General features: G+C 43.7%; 1 protein-coding gene across 7 annotated transcripts in view; it reads right to left on the minus strand.

Annotated features, from left to right (window-relative positions):
- dlgap2a (discs, large (Drosophila) homolog-associated protein 2a) overlaps nt 1-14,374 on the minus strand; it is a 128,524-nt gene that overhangs the window by 23,579 nt on the left and 90,571 nt on the right. For 3 of the 7 annotated variants that reach the window (XM_035912020.2, XM_035912022.2, XM_087832789.1), the window contains 4 exons: nt 8,531-8,599; nt 7,370-7,529; nt 6,535-6,751; nt 9-5,016 (listed from right to left, as the gene is read on the minus strand). In XM_035912020.2, the coding sequence (XP_035767913.2) occupies nt 2,624-5,016; nt 6,535-6,751; nt 7,370-7,529; nt 8,531-8,599 (2,839 nt within the window). In that variant the 3' untranslated portion in view covers nt 9-2,623. Of the gene's footprint in view, nt 1-8; nt 5,017-6,525; nt 6,752-7,369; nt 7,530-8,530; nt 8,600-14,374 lie in introns of those variants that run through there. The other 4 variants (XM_087832790.1, XM_035912023.2, XM_087832791.1 and 1 more) reach the window with 3 other exon arrangements.

Genomic DNA, 14,374 nt, shown 5'->3' on the forward strand with positions numbered 1-14,374 from the left:
CAAGGGAGCGATGGGATATTCAGAAGAGGGGGCGTATTTGCCCAAACACACAGTATAATGGATTAACAATAGAAAAAGCCATACTTAGATTGGATTCAAGAACAAACTGCAGGATACGAGGATCATCTGGCACAGCGGGAGTTTGTGCGTTATGATTGGTCTTATTGCAGCAGGATGAGCGTTGTGATCGAGTACCATCATTATAATAGTGTAAAAGTGCCCGATTGTTCCCGTTAACACCAAGCAGGAAGCATATTCTTTACTTCAACTCATTTTCTGATATTTGCTGGGTTATCAGTTATTTCCAGACTTTATTGAGGACACAGATCACGAGCGGGTCCACAGAACAACAATGATCGTTTGTCTTTTATTTACGATGACAGCATGACCTCTACAGTTTATCACACTTTATCTTAAATCATAAAAAAATACTAATGCAAGAAAGTGAGGTTGTGATAACCCCGTCTAATGTAAAGTACCTGATGAAGTGAAAAATAATGATCGTATTTGTCACCGTTGTCAGAAAAGGTCTCGGCGCTTCCATCCGATTGAATCGACCTTAATCTTAATGAAATTTGAAAATGAAACGAGTCTACAGGAAGCAGTCGAAGCCATTTTGTAAATTAAGATTGGGCAGATAACTTGAGGCCACTGGCTTTTTTTGGTTTGTAATAATATAACAGTAAATACCGTGTTGTGACACACCTGCATCATTCTGTCTGATCCAGCAGGAAAAGCCCGGCTTTACGTGCCGTTGCACGCTGCATCCTACAGCACTTTATTTTTGGATTATATGCTACAAATAAAAATATTACCATTACAATGCATAATAAATTGCGAGCTACTTCTAGTTACGATCTTTGCAAAGGTAAAGGAAGAAAGGAAGGAGAAGAAGAAAAGTGGAGCACTTTATGTCAGTAAAATGAATTCAACAGTAGAACCTAATTAACTTCCCGCCCCTTTGAAAACCTCTCACATTCATCTAATTTAGCAAACTTTAATAAAGTGCTGCGCGCACATTCGACTCAAAACAACAGACGAAAATCCTTTTCTGGCAGCTCACTGATGTTCTGCTGAAAGATTCCTTTTATTCCGATGCACTTTATCAGACTTCAGTGGGCGACTCCACAGAGCGCATTAATTGGACAGAGAGTGCAGATATATCTTGTGATTTTTGCCTGGCTGTTCGTTGCTGGTAACAGAATTCTGCATCTTCGGTGGTACGTAGGCTCCTTTCATTGCACTGAATGTCGAAATGAAGCTATGAATAGAACCGAGTACTTACAGTGAGGCACGGCGTATGAAACACAAGGAAATATGGAGGCCATCTGTCATGCACCATTACTACATTATCTTCATCAGTCAGTATCACACATGTGGAAATGCAGCACTACCTCTTTTCAGGAAGGAATACAATTCGGCATGTCATCACACTTATGTCCCAGTACATTCTCAGTCTTTGATTCCTGAGCGTTAGGATGATAGCTTACAGTAAAAAATACATCATCACCTCTGAGCAAAGCCTGTTATTCCAGTGTCAGACAAATGTAATAATTTAGAGTGTCTCTGATGAATTCATCTGTACAGTGCAGAAAATGTGTGCATGTTTGATAGCAAACTGTATGTGTATGCAGGTAACGGTAGCTACATACTGTGACTCTACTGGTTTGCAATTTTAGTTGGGAATGATTATAAATGCAGAATTATTTTCCAACAAAATGCAGCTGTATGCAAAAGTCCGCCCACACCTTATTTTACCTAATGATGATTGTTAATGAAGGGCTGAGACGTCAGTGATGTTAGCCGATGCAAACCTCTGCATGTGGCACATTTGATATTTTTTATTATTTTTAAGCCACTGAATTAAAAAAAGTTATTTTTTCTAACACCTGTGTACCGCTGAGGTTGCATTCACTGTAAAATATCAACAGAATAAACAATTTGCTCAAACTTTTGCAAACAGCTGTAACAGCAGAGGATCCCAGTTCCACTCAGCATTGTGCAAACATCATTTCTCATGTTCTTCTCTTTAAACCCGTCCATCCAACAGCTCACATAGTAAACAGTATCTCTTTATATAGTTATATGATAACTGCCAATATTTACTTCACCCCACTTTAGAGTGACAGTGCAAGGAGAGCTCAAAATAGGTCAAAGTAATCGCCGTAATCATTGCAAAGACTGCTGTGACCTTGTACACTCTGGACTGTTTCTACAGTCTATTAGTGAGCGCTTAAAATAAATGTGTACAACATTTGTTATGCAGGATCATCCATCGATTTGAACCAGCACTCTGAGGATGAGGAGTCCTTTCCTGGGAGATGATTCACATTAGAGGTGACAACTGCTTCAGAGAGCTTTATGAAACATTATTGTTCAGTGCATTTATCACTGCAGGAGTTTATGACATTCTCGCACTGTGTTGCAGTCCATGAAATGCAGTTTTGCTGCTACCAATGCAGTCTTTTTCCATGGACGATGTAGAAGGAAGTTCTTGCTTGAATGCCAATGATCCCATGACATTTCGATGCGCACGTCGCTGTAAGTGCACTGGCAGCTACAAACCAAAAGCTATAAATATAATTTTCAGCTACATTTCGTCTGCTGAGGATGAGGTATGAGCTCACAGAGTGAGAGACACGTATGTGATTTCTGCGCTGTTGTACTCGTATCGGCCACTCCACAGTTCTACACTCGCACTCCTGTACATCGAGTCTCGCCTGTGGCCCCTCTTCTGCCACCTGTACCACAAAAAGGCCTGCTCAGATGAAGCTGCTTCTGAACTGCCTGGGACATCCTCCTCCACAGGTCCCACAGTCATATGGGATACAGCCACACACTCCAGTATCTCTGCTGTAACATCATCTGACTCCATGGATGGCAGGTCCTCCGAGGTTATCTCTTGGAGATCTGGGCCTGATGTTAGAGCAGGTTCTGAAGCTGGACTTGTGGGTCCAAAGTCTAGTTCCAGTGATGTATCAGGAGATACCGAACTTGGAGGGGATATTGTGACAGTGACCTGTGGTAGGATGTCATGTAATCCCGAGGCTAGGTCCTGAGACATGTGATACTCCGTAGCTGGGTCCAAACAGACGAACTCTGTTGATTCTGAAGGATCCAAAGGGCCCATTGCAACAGGGTCAACAGATGGTAGAGGTGAACTTGGACTGTCTGACTGGTACATGAGTGGGTCTAAATCCTCTACATTTGATAAAGAGTCAACACTAATGTCAAAAGGCTCTGGTTCAGGATCCATAAACACCGAGTCCAGATCATCTTGATCCAGGGAAGTCAGCATGACCAAGTCAAAATGGACCAGATCAGCGTGATATATAGTGGTGGTGTCCAGTGGTTCTGGAAGAGGTGGCCAGTCTGAGTCTTGAGACTCTTGAGATTCAGGGTTTGGTGGAGTTTCTACAGAGCTGGAAGCAAAAGTTGAGACAGATGTTTTCTCCTCATCAGGGAGGTCGGAATGATCGGGAAAGGTGATAATGGGATCTGGATCTGTGACGCTGCCGGATGGACTCGCAGGATCGTCCGAGTCAAGATACTCTGACACAACAATAGACGGACATGTTATGCCGCTATCCAAATCAGACAGTGTAACAGGATCAAACTGAAGAGTTGGTGCATCACAGACTGAGGTTGAGCCTTGACTAATGGCTACGGGCGATTCTGATGGTTGAAGTTCTTCTTGTGTTGGGTCTGAGGAATCTGTATTTTGCAGTTCTGGATATGTTGAGGACACGGCAGTAGGATCTTTAGGGCCTGAATCTGGTTTGTCCACAGTGACAACATCTGGAGACTCTGAATCTGACATGATGTCATGTTCCTGTTCATCTGGCGGTGACACTGTAACTACAGGGACTGGGTATGGCAGCTGTATCATATCCTTGTGAATTTGCTTGGAGTCTGGGGGGTTATCTGTGAAAGATGGTTCAGATTGGGGTAGGGAATTATTACGTGGACCTACATCTGTTTGTTGTGGAGTGATTACCATTTCCTGTTCAGGTGTTGATGAACCCTGAGGACTCTCAGGGGCTGTTTCTAGAGAACGTGGCGCTGTACCCTGGGTGGTTGGCTCATTAGTGGCCACGTCAGAGGAGCTTAGAACTGCACCGTCGACTGCAAGCTCCGATTCAGCTCTGGTGAGCACAGCAGTATCATCAAGTGTCTCTGGCTTGACTGCTCGAACAGAGACAGGAAGTATTGGATCCAAAGAAAGTGGTATGGCACTTTCTACGTACATTGACTGTGGAGAGGCAAGAATGCTCGGGTCCATCGAGAGCTGTTTTGGCAGGCCTCGGCGGGCCCCTTTCTTTTCGTCTTTTTCTTCTGGACAATTAACAGCTGCATCTGCAGTGCTCTGCCTGACCAAGACTTTGCTGCGGGCCTGGGTCCCCACCGATACCTTGGATATTTGGGGCTTTTTCTCTCTAGCCCCCCCAGCGCCTCTATCTGCAGTAGAGGTTCCAAATCTTCCTGCACCGGGCCCCGACCCCAACCCCGCTCCAGGCCTTGCCCTTGTTCCTGTCCCTGTACTAGGTCCAGCTCCTGCACCCAAGCCTGCCCCAGCTCCAGCGGCCACGTTGCCTCCCTGGGGAGACCATGTGTTATAATGCTGCGTGAAAGTGTTGAAATTACTGTTGAAAGCACGAAGTTCTTTACAGAGGTCCCTCCTGAGTTCAGCTAGCTCTCGACGCATGGCCGAGACCTCTTCCTTCCACTGCATGCTGATAGCGGCAGCCAGGGTAGCCGACTCTTTGATACTGGCCTGGATGGCCTTTGGCGATGGCCGTTCTGGAGCACTAGCTCCAGTGGATCTGAAGAGGCTCGGAGAAACAGGTGGTCCAGACAAGGGTTTGGCTGTAGCCCCCGTGCTGTCTTGGTGGTAAAGCCCGTCTCTTCTGATGGGGCAGCCTAGATCATCATGAGTCAGAGGGACTGTGTCTGCCAAATCCTCATGTATTCTGTCCTGGTCAGGTAAACAAGAGTCTTCCTGCACATAATTTCTGTCTGGAAGACAAATGTAGATATATATATCTGTAATATGGCCAAAGGTGTGAGCAGCTGGAGAGAATGTGCTTTTTATTGTCACAATGCAGTAACATCAAGTCATGCACTGAATGCCATGAGTCAAAATAAGATAATAGCTGAAATGTACAGCAGTGATTATTGTGCCAATCTCCTCGTGCGACTCCCACAGATGTATAGAAGTAACAATACGTTACATTAGCATTTACACAGCACTCCCATTTTGACTCATTTATGCTGATGGTTTACACTGCCTTCTCATCCTTAATTTCTAGCATGCATTCTTCACATCTTTTCAATGCACAAAGCTGAAACTCCTAGCTCCTGGAACACATCATAGAGAACGGACAATTTGGTCTAATCAGCGAGGTGTGAGAACAGTCCTTGCCTGCTCTTCGGCTTCCGTTTGAGGTAAGGAAATGTGAACTTTGTGCAGTGAAAAGAGGCAAAGATGAGCAATGATTCCAAAGCTTTTCTCATCAATCAGGAAGTACAGTATGAACCCTATTGAAAATGTCAAGTCCAGTTTGACTGACTAAATCGAGTTGCAAAATGCATTGCACCAAACTCTTAAGAGATCTTTGAGTTTACTGAGAAAGCAGTGTAAGCAAACATTTATAGGTATGAAGAATTGATTATAAGCACATCTCCAGATGTCCACACCTCTAACTCTCCCTATTATAGCCCAACTGTTGGATCGTGAATCTACTGCGGGAGGAGGTGGAATCCACTTGGACTTCTTGTCCGAGCCGTTTCTCTTCTGTTCTTCCCACATTCTTCATCTGTACAAGGACGTATCCTTTCCTCTGTGAATCCAGCAATCAGGGAATTGTTGAAACAGCTTACAAGTTGTTATAATGAATGCTCAGTATCAGAAGTAAATGCATGTTTCAGCTGAGTAATTTGCACGTGTGATACATGTGACTAACTAGCGCGACAGTTCGGTTACCGCTGTAGTCAGCTGATCCGAGTGTAGACACAACTGTCTGCAGCTCCGTAATATCATCTCGTTGTGCGTAAACGTGAGCTTGAGACAAAATAACTTGTGTGAATTAAACAGTCTGTCAACTCGCTTCAAGTAAAAACTTCACGTGGTATTTCCAGCGAGACGATAAAGCTGCGTGCTCATTGTCACCATGTGGCACAACAAAGAAATATATGCAGTGGAAAAAGCAGCAGGTGTCCTTATTCTGACCTGATTTTTATTTCAGACACTTTTCAATAGGGTTCATAGCTTTACTCTGTGATGCATCCAGTGGATGAGCAGATGAAGCGCTGTATCCAAAGTACGAACAGCTCGCAACTGGTAACTACAAATGCCTCAGTAAAAATGAACACACACAAGAATGATTCATGCAAATATTCGGAAACTGTTTGACAGCATGAGTTGGCACTAACAGTCTTTATGTATCCATAACCACACATCCGTGTCAAAATAAAACGTATTATTGTCACACGTCCACTAATATATTGTGCAGATTTATGTTTAACCACGCTTACCTGTGGTGGACCTGATGGTGGAGGTGACGGTGGAGGCCATGGGGGGAATGCAGTCGTCATCTTGGGAGTAGCCAGCCTGGATGGCTCGCAGGTAGCTGTGGCTCCGGGTTCGGAAGCAGCCGGGCAGGTCCAAAGCGTCCATGGCCTGGGATTCGACCTCGCTGAACACAGACTCGCACACAGACTCAAACTGGCCGTTAATTTCTGTTTCACTCACCTGAGAGAAACAAAGCCATAAATGAGCTCCATCGATCGACATATTTTTATCGGTTGGCTGTAAACCTTCACTTTTTCTCACTTTAAAATCATAAAGAAGCAGAGTCTGCGAGAAGGTTCATGGAGTCAAGGTCGCACACTGTCGGAGAGTTCGTGACACATTTGTTGTTGGATTTGATGCCTTTAAAACAGCAGAAACTGTTTAACCGTTATCTCTCCGCTCTCATTTGGCAATATCAGGAATCAAAGATAAACATCTTGTTCGACTGGGATTAGGAATTAGAGGAAGTTTAGTTGAAATGCTGGGACTCCGAGCAAATCAATATCTCTCTTTTACTAAGGAGATGAATATCTCAGCAAGCCCCACTTCAATCCTTTAATTTGTCCAGATAAACAATGTGCAGTAAAGTGTTGAGACTAAATTTATGTCAGAAAAATTATGCCTGGGCTTTGAAAACAATACTCAGTGCCGTGACAATTAAACTAGGAGAATCGGCCTCTTTAAGTGGGATTTTAAATGAAATGACTTTATTAAATTTTCCTGGAAATTAAAGCGAACCCCTCTGGCTCCCTCGGGGATCCAGGAAAATCTGTGCGAACCTAAAGGATGCGCACTCACCTGGCTCACTTGGCTAACACAGCTAGCCTGACTGAGGGTGCTGACAGCCCGCATGTAGCTCTGATTCCTGGAGCGAAACTTGGGTGAGTTGTAGTTGGTGGAGGGATCCAGGGCAATGCTCGGGTGCATGTCCCTGGTGGCTTGCAAGTGGTAGCTCTGACTGAACAGAGAGAGACAAAGAAAAGCAGGACAGGAGTGGGACTACAGCCATAAAGCAATTAAATATAATCTGACTGATAAACAAGCATTTTGTGCAACACGATGAAGAATTACTAAGCACAGCTGGCTGAGCTTGAGAGGGAGGCTGGATGACACCGTGGCTCTTAGGCTGTCTCTTCCTGTTTCCCCCACCTCGCTACATTCATTCGTGTCCTTAGAAAGGCACTTTGATTGTTGTCGTGCTGAAACATCCAATCAGTGCTTGGAAATGAGGGAAATGCAAATCAGGGGCTAGTTAGTGAGCAAGCACTTTGGAGAGCACCCCAGTGTCAGCCAGGTCAATTAAACGTGCTCCCCCAGCAGTGCAGGAGAGGTGCTCAGAAACCCACGGCTGGTTAGGAATCTGCCGAAGAGAAAATGACTCAGAAGAAATGTGCTTTAAGTAAAATAAAGAATACTATGTGAGCAAAGTGAGGTTGGGTTCCCTCCGCCAGATCTGTTTCTAATGACAGGCCGGGATGAGTAAGCAGTTTCTGGGCTTTTTATAGAGATAAACGCTGGTGTTTGGCAGCATGAAAATGCCAGTGTGATTAAAAGTCTCCCAATCCATCTTGTGATGCTGTAGCAAGGCCCTGCGTATTTGCAAAGTAATATCAACTTTCTAAACACCCAAAGACATGCTGGGGTAGAAACACCCAGCGATTAAGTGTAAATGTTGTGGTACAAGCACCACATATCTTATTTTTAGCACTATAAAAGCACGCTGATGTAAAGAACAGCAGGGAAAATCAAATCTGCATTGTGTGCATCATTGCCTTGTGCTTTGGCAGTATGAGCAGATTGCCCCAGGTGACCTTTCATTGACTGGTCTTGAGTGTTTGCTCTGTAAGGCGTCCATATTGAATATGTCAGCAGGGCAGCGAGCCAGCTGGCTCTGACATCTGACCGCTGCAACATGGCAGCAACGGAGAGGCAAGGGGGAGGAGCTGAACCTGTATTCACCTCAAGTCTGCAGCAAAATTGGTGATGTAGTTACGCATGTCACTGTTGATTTTATCCAGGCGGTAAGAGCTGTGGGTAGAGAAGAAAACAGAGTTACTGGGTCCCACAAGGAGCTGTTGGATGGATGTGACGTCACGGAATGTTTGCTTGGGAATTTTCACCAAAGCGCCGCAAACATTAGGGTGACCGTATGACCGTCATGGCGTTTGTGCGATGAGGAAAGTGGGTGGATGCTACAGTTAGAGTCAGCTGGCAGGTTGAGCAATGTAACACATTCACACAACAAATGGCAACATGAGGAGTGCGGTACGAGTTGGTCGACAGTCGGTGAAGAAAAGGATCTGATGATGAATGCTGAACACCACAGCTACAGTGAAGCATCAATCACGCTCTCTTTCTCTGTGTGGCTAATTACATTTGGTTAATTGAGCTAAATGAGGACAAAAACACTTTAAACTTGAAAGCTTTTAGCTGACAAGATCAGATAGAAGTGCACCGGCTGATGCTCGTGTACGAGTTCGCCCATCGCTGCCTGTGGAGCTGTCTATTATCAGCAGCAGAGTGAAGGGAGGCTGTTTCGAGAATGCGTCGGCCCTTTATCAAATCACGCCACAGCAAATTTCCTCTAATGTTTCTGATTGGTACTAATGCACTACCATTGTTGGCCAATATCACGACAGGGGATGATGGGAATCTCACACTTCCTGCTTTTTACGCTGCCAGTGAAAGTGCTGTTAGTGGTTAAACAACGTGCATTTTAAGCCGAAACCATTTCATCCTGGAGCAAAAATTCAAATAATCGTTTGATTTAAGGGAACATTAAAAGGACGGGGACAAAAATGGGGAAGCATGCTTTTGCGTAGGTGTGTTTGACAAAGAAAAGGAGAGCAACGCCCTGCAGAGATCTTTACTGCAAATGTTTCTAGGGTTTTGTCAGTGTGGTGCAAGAAAGCAGCAATCTTGAAATACCTTAAAGAGGTGAGAATGTGAACAGCAGAAAATTGAGTTTAATGCACCTGCAATCGCCGAACCAAGACGACTCACAGCTGTCTGCGATAAGCTCTCGTATATGCTGTTTAAGCCACGAGCACCAGCATCCAGGAGGCTGCTGTCCTCGAGAACCAGACGCTATGTGGTGGAAGATTAAAAAGGCTCATTTTGCTACAGTGCTTTTGTTATACTAGAAATAGAAGCACAAAAGTGAAGAGACGAAGCTCTGGAAACAGAAAAGCAGCATATCTATGCACGACACGTCCCACGCAGCCACGAATCAATGAATTGGAATTCCGCTCTGACCTTGAGATCTGAGGGAGAAACGCTCAAACACAATGCTATCTAAATGAGTAATTACAGTATGTTGAATCAAGAATTATCGAAAGCTTTGCCAGTGTTAACTCTGATTAATTATAGCAGCCGGGAGCCGAACAAATGCGAGGTTTTTTGGGGAAAGTGGCGTAAACGCGCGTGATTGATCGGCTCGTGTGATCAAAGTCAAAGTGTCGTTTAAAGACAGGGCGGCGGCGACAGATGTCAAGTGGAGATGCGCGTGTGCGTGTGCACGTGTGTCAGCGCACCCCGTTATCGGATGTGACATATGATTACTGATTGACTCATTATGCTAATGACTCATAGTGAAGTTTGCCACATGCCATTCAGTTCATCATCATTAATACTTTCTTTAAATATCTTTGGCAGGTCTGACCACGCCACAAACAGCCATTCATATTCATTTCATCGCAGCTGTCGGCTTTACAGGACGCACGCGGCCCGGGCAGGCGTGGGGCGAGGCCGGACGATTATCTAAAACAATCACCTTACTTCACTTCTCGGCTTCTCAGCGAAGTGGCGATGCGTTCTTTACTGGTGAGGCGAACAAAGAGGCGAGGTGACACGACTCGACAGGCTGTTCTCGCGTTAACGTGATTTGCTTCAGGGACCCGGTGCTGTCAAATTTGTGTTCGGCTCGTCCGTGCGCCCCCGGAGGGACATCGAATTGGTACGAGCGCAGAGGAAATCCAACCTGCGCCACTTCTGTCTTAGATCCAATCTAATTCCATCCCACAAGGCCGTTGAACCACAACAGCCTCAGAGCTCTCACATCTTTGACATCATTTACAAACATGGAGCGCTACGGTGACACAAGCTGGAAGTGGTCAGACTTTGAAGCAGCTCTTGAGATATTAACGTGCTCAGACAATTAAGTATCACTGGTTTAAAATATCACCTGGTGGCTTCATTATGCAACCAAATGAAATCTTCTTCAGGTCTAATTTCTTTTTCAAATTATTGACTTAAAGTGTTCAAGTATAAAAAGCATGTTTGTCAGTGCTGCATGCAGAGTGGGTCAGTCAGAAAAACACTTTGAGGGCTTCAGATTAGACTGATCTATAAACCTCGGCGCTCTTTCATATACAAATAATACACAAAACTTTCAGTCATGACAGAGTTTGGATTAAAGCTGCAGGTCGATCCGTGTCTGACCTTCTCACATGTTCTTGTGCCTGAAAAAACTTCAAGAGGATAATAAATATATATATAATAATAGTTCAGGTCTTTAAATGTTTCAGGCATCTGGTACTACGGGGTCTTTTGATGTCTGATCTCTGTAGATTTGAGTTTAGATCTGATTCACTGCTTTACTGCCACTTTATTAGGTACACCTTGCTAGTACCATGATGGACCCTTTTTCTTTAGTTCTTCGTGCTTCAACAGGTTGCTGGAAACAATCCTCTGAGATTTTGGTCCATGTTGGCACGACAGCATGTGACAAAGTGGAGGAGCAGTTGCAATGCTCTCCAATTGTCCCATATGTGTTTACCTTTTCTTTGCACATTGTACACATTATTCTGTTTCCATGTATTTGCTATGATTTGCTATTTGTTAAGTAACATAGCTTCACTCAGTATCCCGGGTTTGTTTGTGTAAGCGTTCTGTTGCAAATCAAACATTCTGCAAATTAAGACAAATACTAAGTTATGTTTCTTTATATTTTATTATGTTACAGATTAAGTCATTTGTTCATACTTACTTTGTTTGTCTTTTCAGTTGTCATTAGGGTCAGGTGTGGGGAAACGCCCGCCTGGCATTTCCTCATTTTAAAGTCCTGATGATGTCATGACATCAGCAGGTCAAACCAAGTGGAGGGGTTTCTTTGTCCATAGAGATGCTTCCTTTTGTTTGTGTTAAGGTTTAAAGGGATTTGTTGAATGTTTTTCCTTTCGTTAATACTGCCATTTAGTTGTGTAAATGTGCATGTTAGAAGTGTGTAGAGGTTTTGTGTTTTTAGATCATCTGTGTAGAGTTTTAGATCCCTCAGTTGAGTGAGTGGTACTGGCTGGGCAATTGGAGGGAAATTGGTGGCCCTATTTAAAGCCAGTCTCTACCAGATGCAGGAGAGAGGAGAGGTGAGCTGTGTCACCAGATCCATGTTATGTTGAGTTTTGTTAATTGAATTGATTTGGGGGGAAGTTTTGTTAAGTTACATTAAATTAAGTTCACTGTAAATAAATTGCTCACCTCTGGCAATCTGAAATGTCTGCGTAGTCTGCTTCTCTACCACCTTCCTTGACGTTCGTGTCTGACTACTTCACACAGCATCACACAGCTGCTCCATGGTGTGACTCTTCTGTACCACCACAACCCACAGAAGCCAGTCTGAGATGATCTGAGCTTCGTGCGCAATCCTGCTGAAAGCATCTATCAAAATATCCACCACTACACCACCAGCAACCTCCACCAGTGAAACCAGGCAGGATGGAGCCATGCTTTCATGGTCTTTACAACAGATTCTGACCCTGCCATATAAATGTTGTAGTAGAAATCAGATTTTCGGCATCTTTTCTCTCTCCATCGCTCTTCTCCTGTATTTTTCTTCTCCTTCTATTAACTGTCTTCCTAACCTCTCTTTCTTTCTCCTTCCTGTCCCCGGTCCCGTCCGTTCTGATTATAACAACTCAAAATGAAAAAAATAAAATTAAACCTGAAAAATAAATTATAATAATAAAGGTCAAATAAAATAAGACAATCAAGTGGACCAGTACAGCAAACGCTGTGTCACGGTACAGTGTTTGAGTTTTATGTATTTTTTGTATTCATTTTCAATCTAGTTCAATTCTAGGTTGCTGTTCAGACCTTATTTCTTAGTTATTTCTGTCATCTCCACCTGTACTCAGTCTCCCTGGTTCCTGCGTCTACGTTTCATGTCTATGCGATTAAGTTCATGTCATATTTTATCTCCATGTCTATGTCTCCGTGTTTCCTGTTTTATTTTGTAAGAGTCTGGTGTTCTTTGTTCATTGTAGTTGGTGTTACTCTCCCCTGTATTGTCATTGTGTTTCATTCGAGTCAGCTGTGTTCTCGTGTGTCTCCACTTCCCCTGATCACCTCATGTGTGTATTTCAGTCCTCAGTCTTCCTTTGTTCGTTGTCGCGTCGTCTGTGTACTTCCCCTCTAGTCAAGTTAAGTGTTTTTTAGGATTCATGTTTGCCATTTGGTTTGTGTTGTTTTTCATGCAGCCGCACGATGAGGTTGCGTGCAGGTCATGTTCATGTCTGTTTCGTCACGCCATTTGGTTCACAGTTTCCATGCATCTGCACAGCATTCTGTTCACAGCGGTCACAGTTATTCCTTTCCGTTAGTGTTTTTCCAGTTTAGGTTTTTGGTTAGTTGCAGTCTGTCCCTGTTATGTTTTGTCTATTCCTTTCTGCATCAGCCAAAATAAAGGCTCGCTTTCAGTTTAAGTTCACTCCCGTCTCCTCGCCTGTGTTCGCGCCTGGGTCCACCACACACACTCTCCACACGGTCTGTAATGTCTACTTGGGGAAATAAGTCTGCTGGGCATTTTTCTTGGCCTTCAGGCAATAATTCTGATCTACGTCCAAATCAGGTGATTGATCTGACAGATATTACAACTTAAATATGTAAAAACACATTTTTATCCAACAGTTTTATTTATTTTCATCACGTTTATATTTATGGTTCTTATTTGTTTGAAAAACAAAGTGAACACTGATTGTATTGTTCTGTACTCAAACCGTAATTCAATCATTCACAGTGTAGGAATTAGTATGTTAATGTAATTGAAAAACCTATGGCCATAACCCGAGGTTAATGGCATCATCAAAAACTAATTGGGGTCATGAGTTATCAAGCCTGGCGTCCAATCAATGACACAGGCTTGCAGGAGTGGGTCAGAGCTACTGTAACACACTCGGGCAATTTCAGTGTGCTCTTCACGAGGATGTGCGAGTTGGCTTCGAGGACAGAGATCTCTGAAAAGTTGGCTACAATCTTCTCACTGAGGGTTTCAGTATTAAACAAGCTGCATATAGAGACAGTTTAAGGTTGGGGCTACGCGCCCCACATGTTGGGATAGCTAATGATAATTATTTTAACTAGGGATGCACCGATACCGATACTGGTATCGGGTATCGGGACCGATACTGTAAAATGTGGTATCGGTTAACTCGTAAAAGTTAACCGATACCATGAACCGATACTAACTTATTTTCATTAATCAGAGGGTGGATTGTCATTTTTGTTGTAGTTTTTTAGATTGGCCACTAGGGGGACATCCCACGCTAAACAGGCACAGGGTTAGACGAGTGAGACTGAGAGTGGAGACGCTGCAATAATTTAACAGAAGTGCTTATTTTTCAGTTGAAATTTTTTTGTGGTCATTTTTATTAAGATTTTATTTATTATCGGCAGAGAATAAAATAAAACCTGTCTTCCAATTCATTGCATTTGTGTGTGTGTGGTAGAAGTATCGGTTTTTGTACTCAGTATCGGCAAGTACTCAGATCCAAGTATCGGTATCGTATCGGTTTGAAAAAATTGGTATCG

The sequence above is a fragment of the Neolamprologus brichardi genome, chromosome 19 (assembly GCF_056152115.1).
Source record: "Neolamprologus brichardi isolate AB-2024 chromosome 19, ASM5615211v1, whole genome shotgun sequence".
NCBI lineage: Eukaryota > Metazoa > Chordata > Actinopteri > Cichliformes > Cichlidae > Neolamprologus > Neolamprologus brichardi.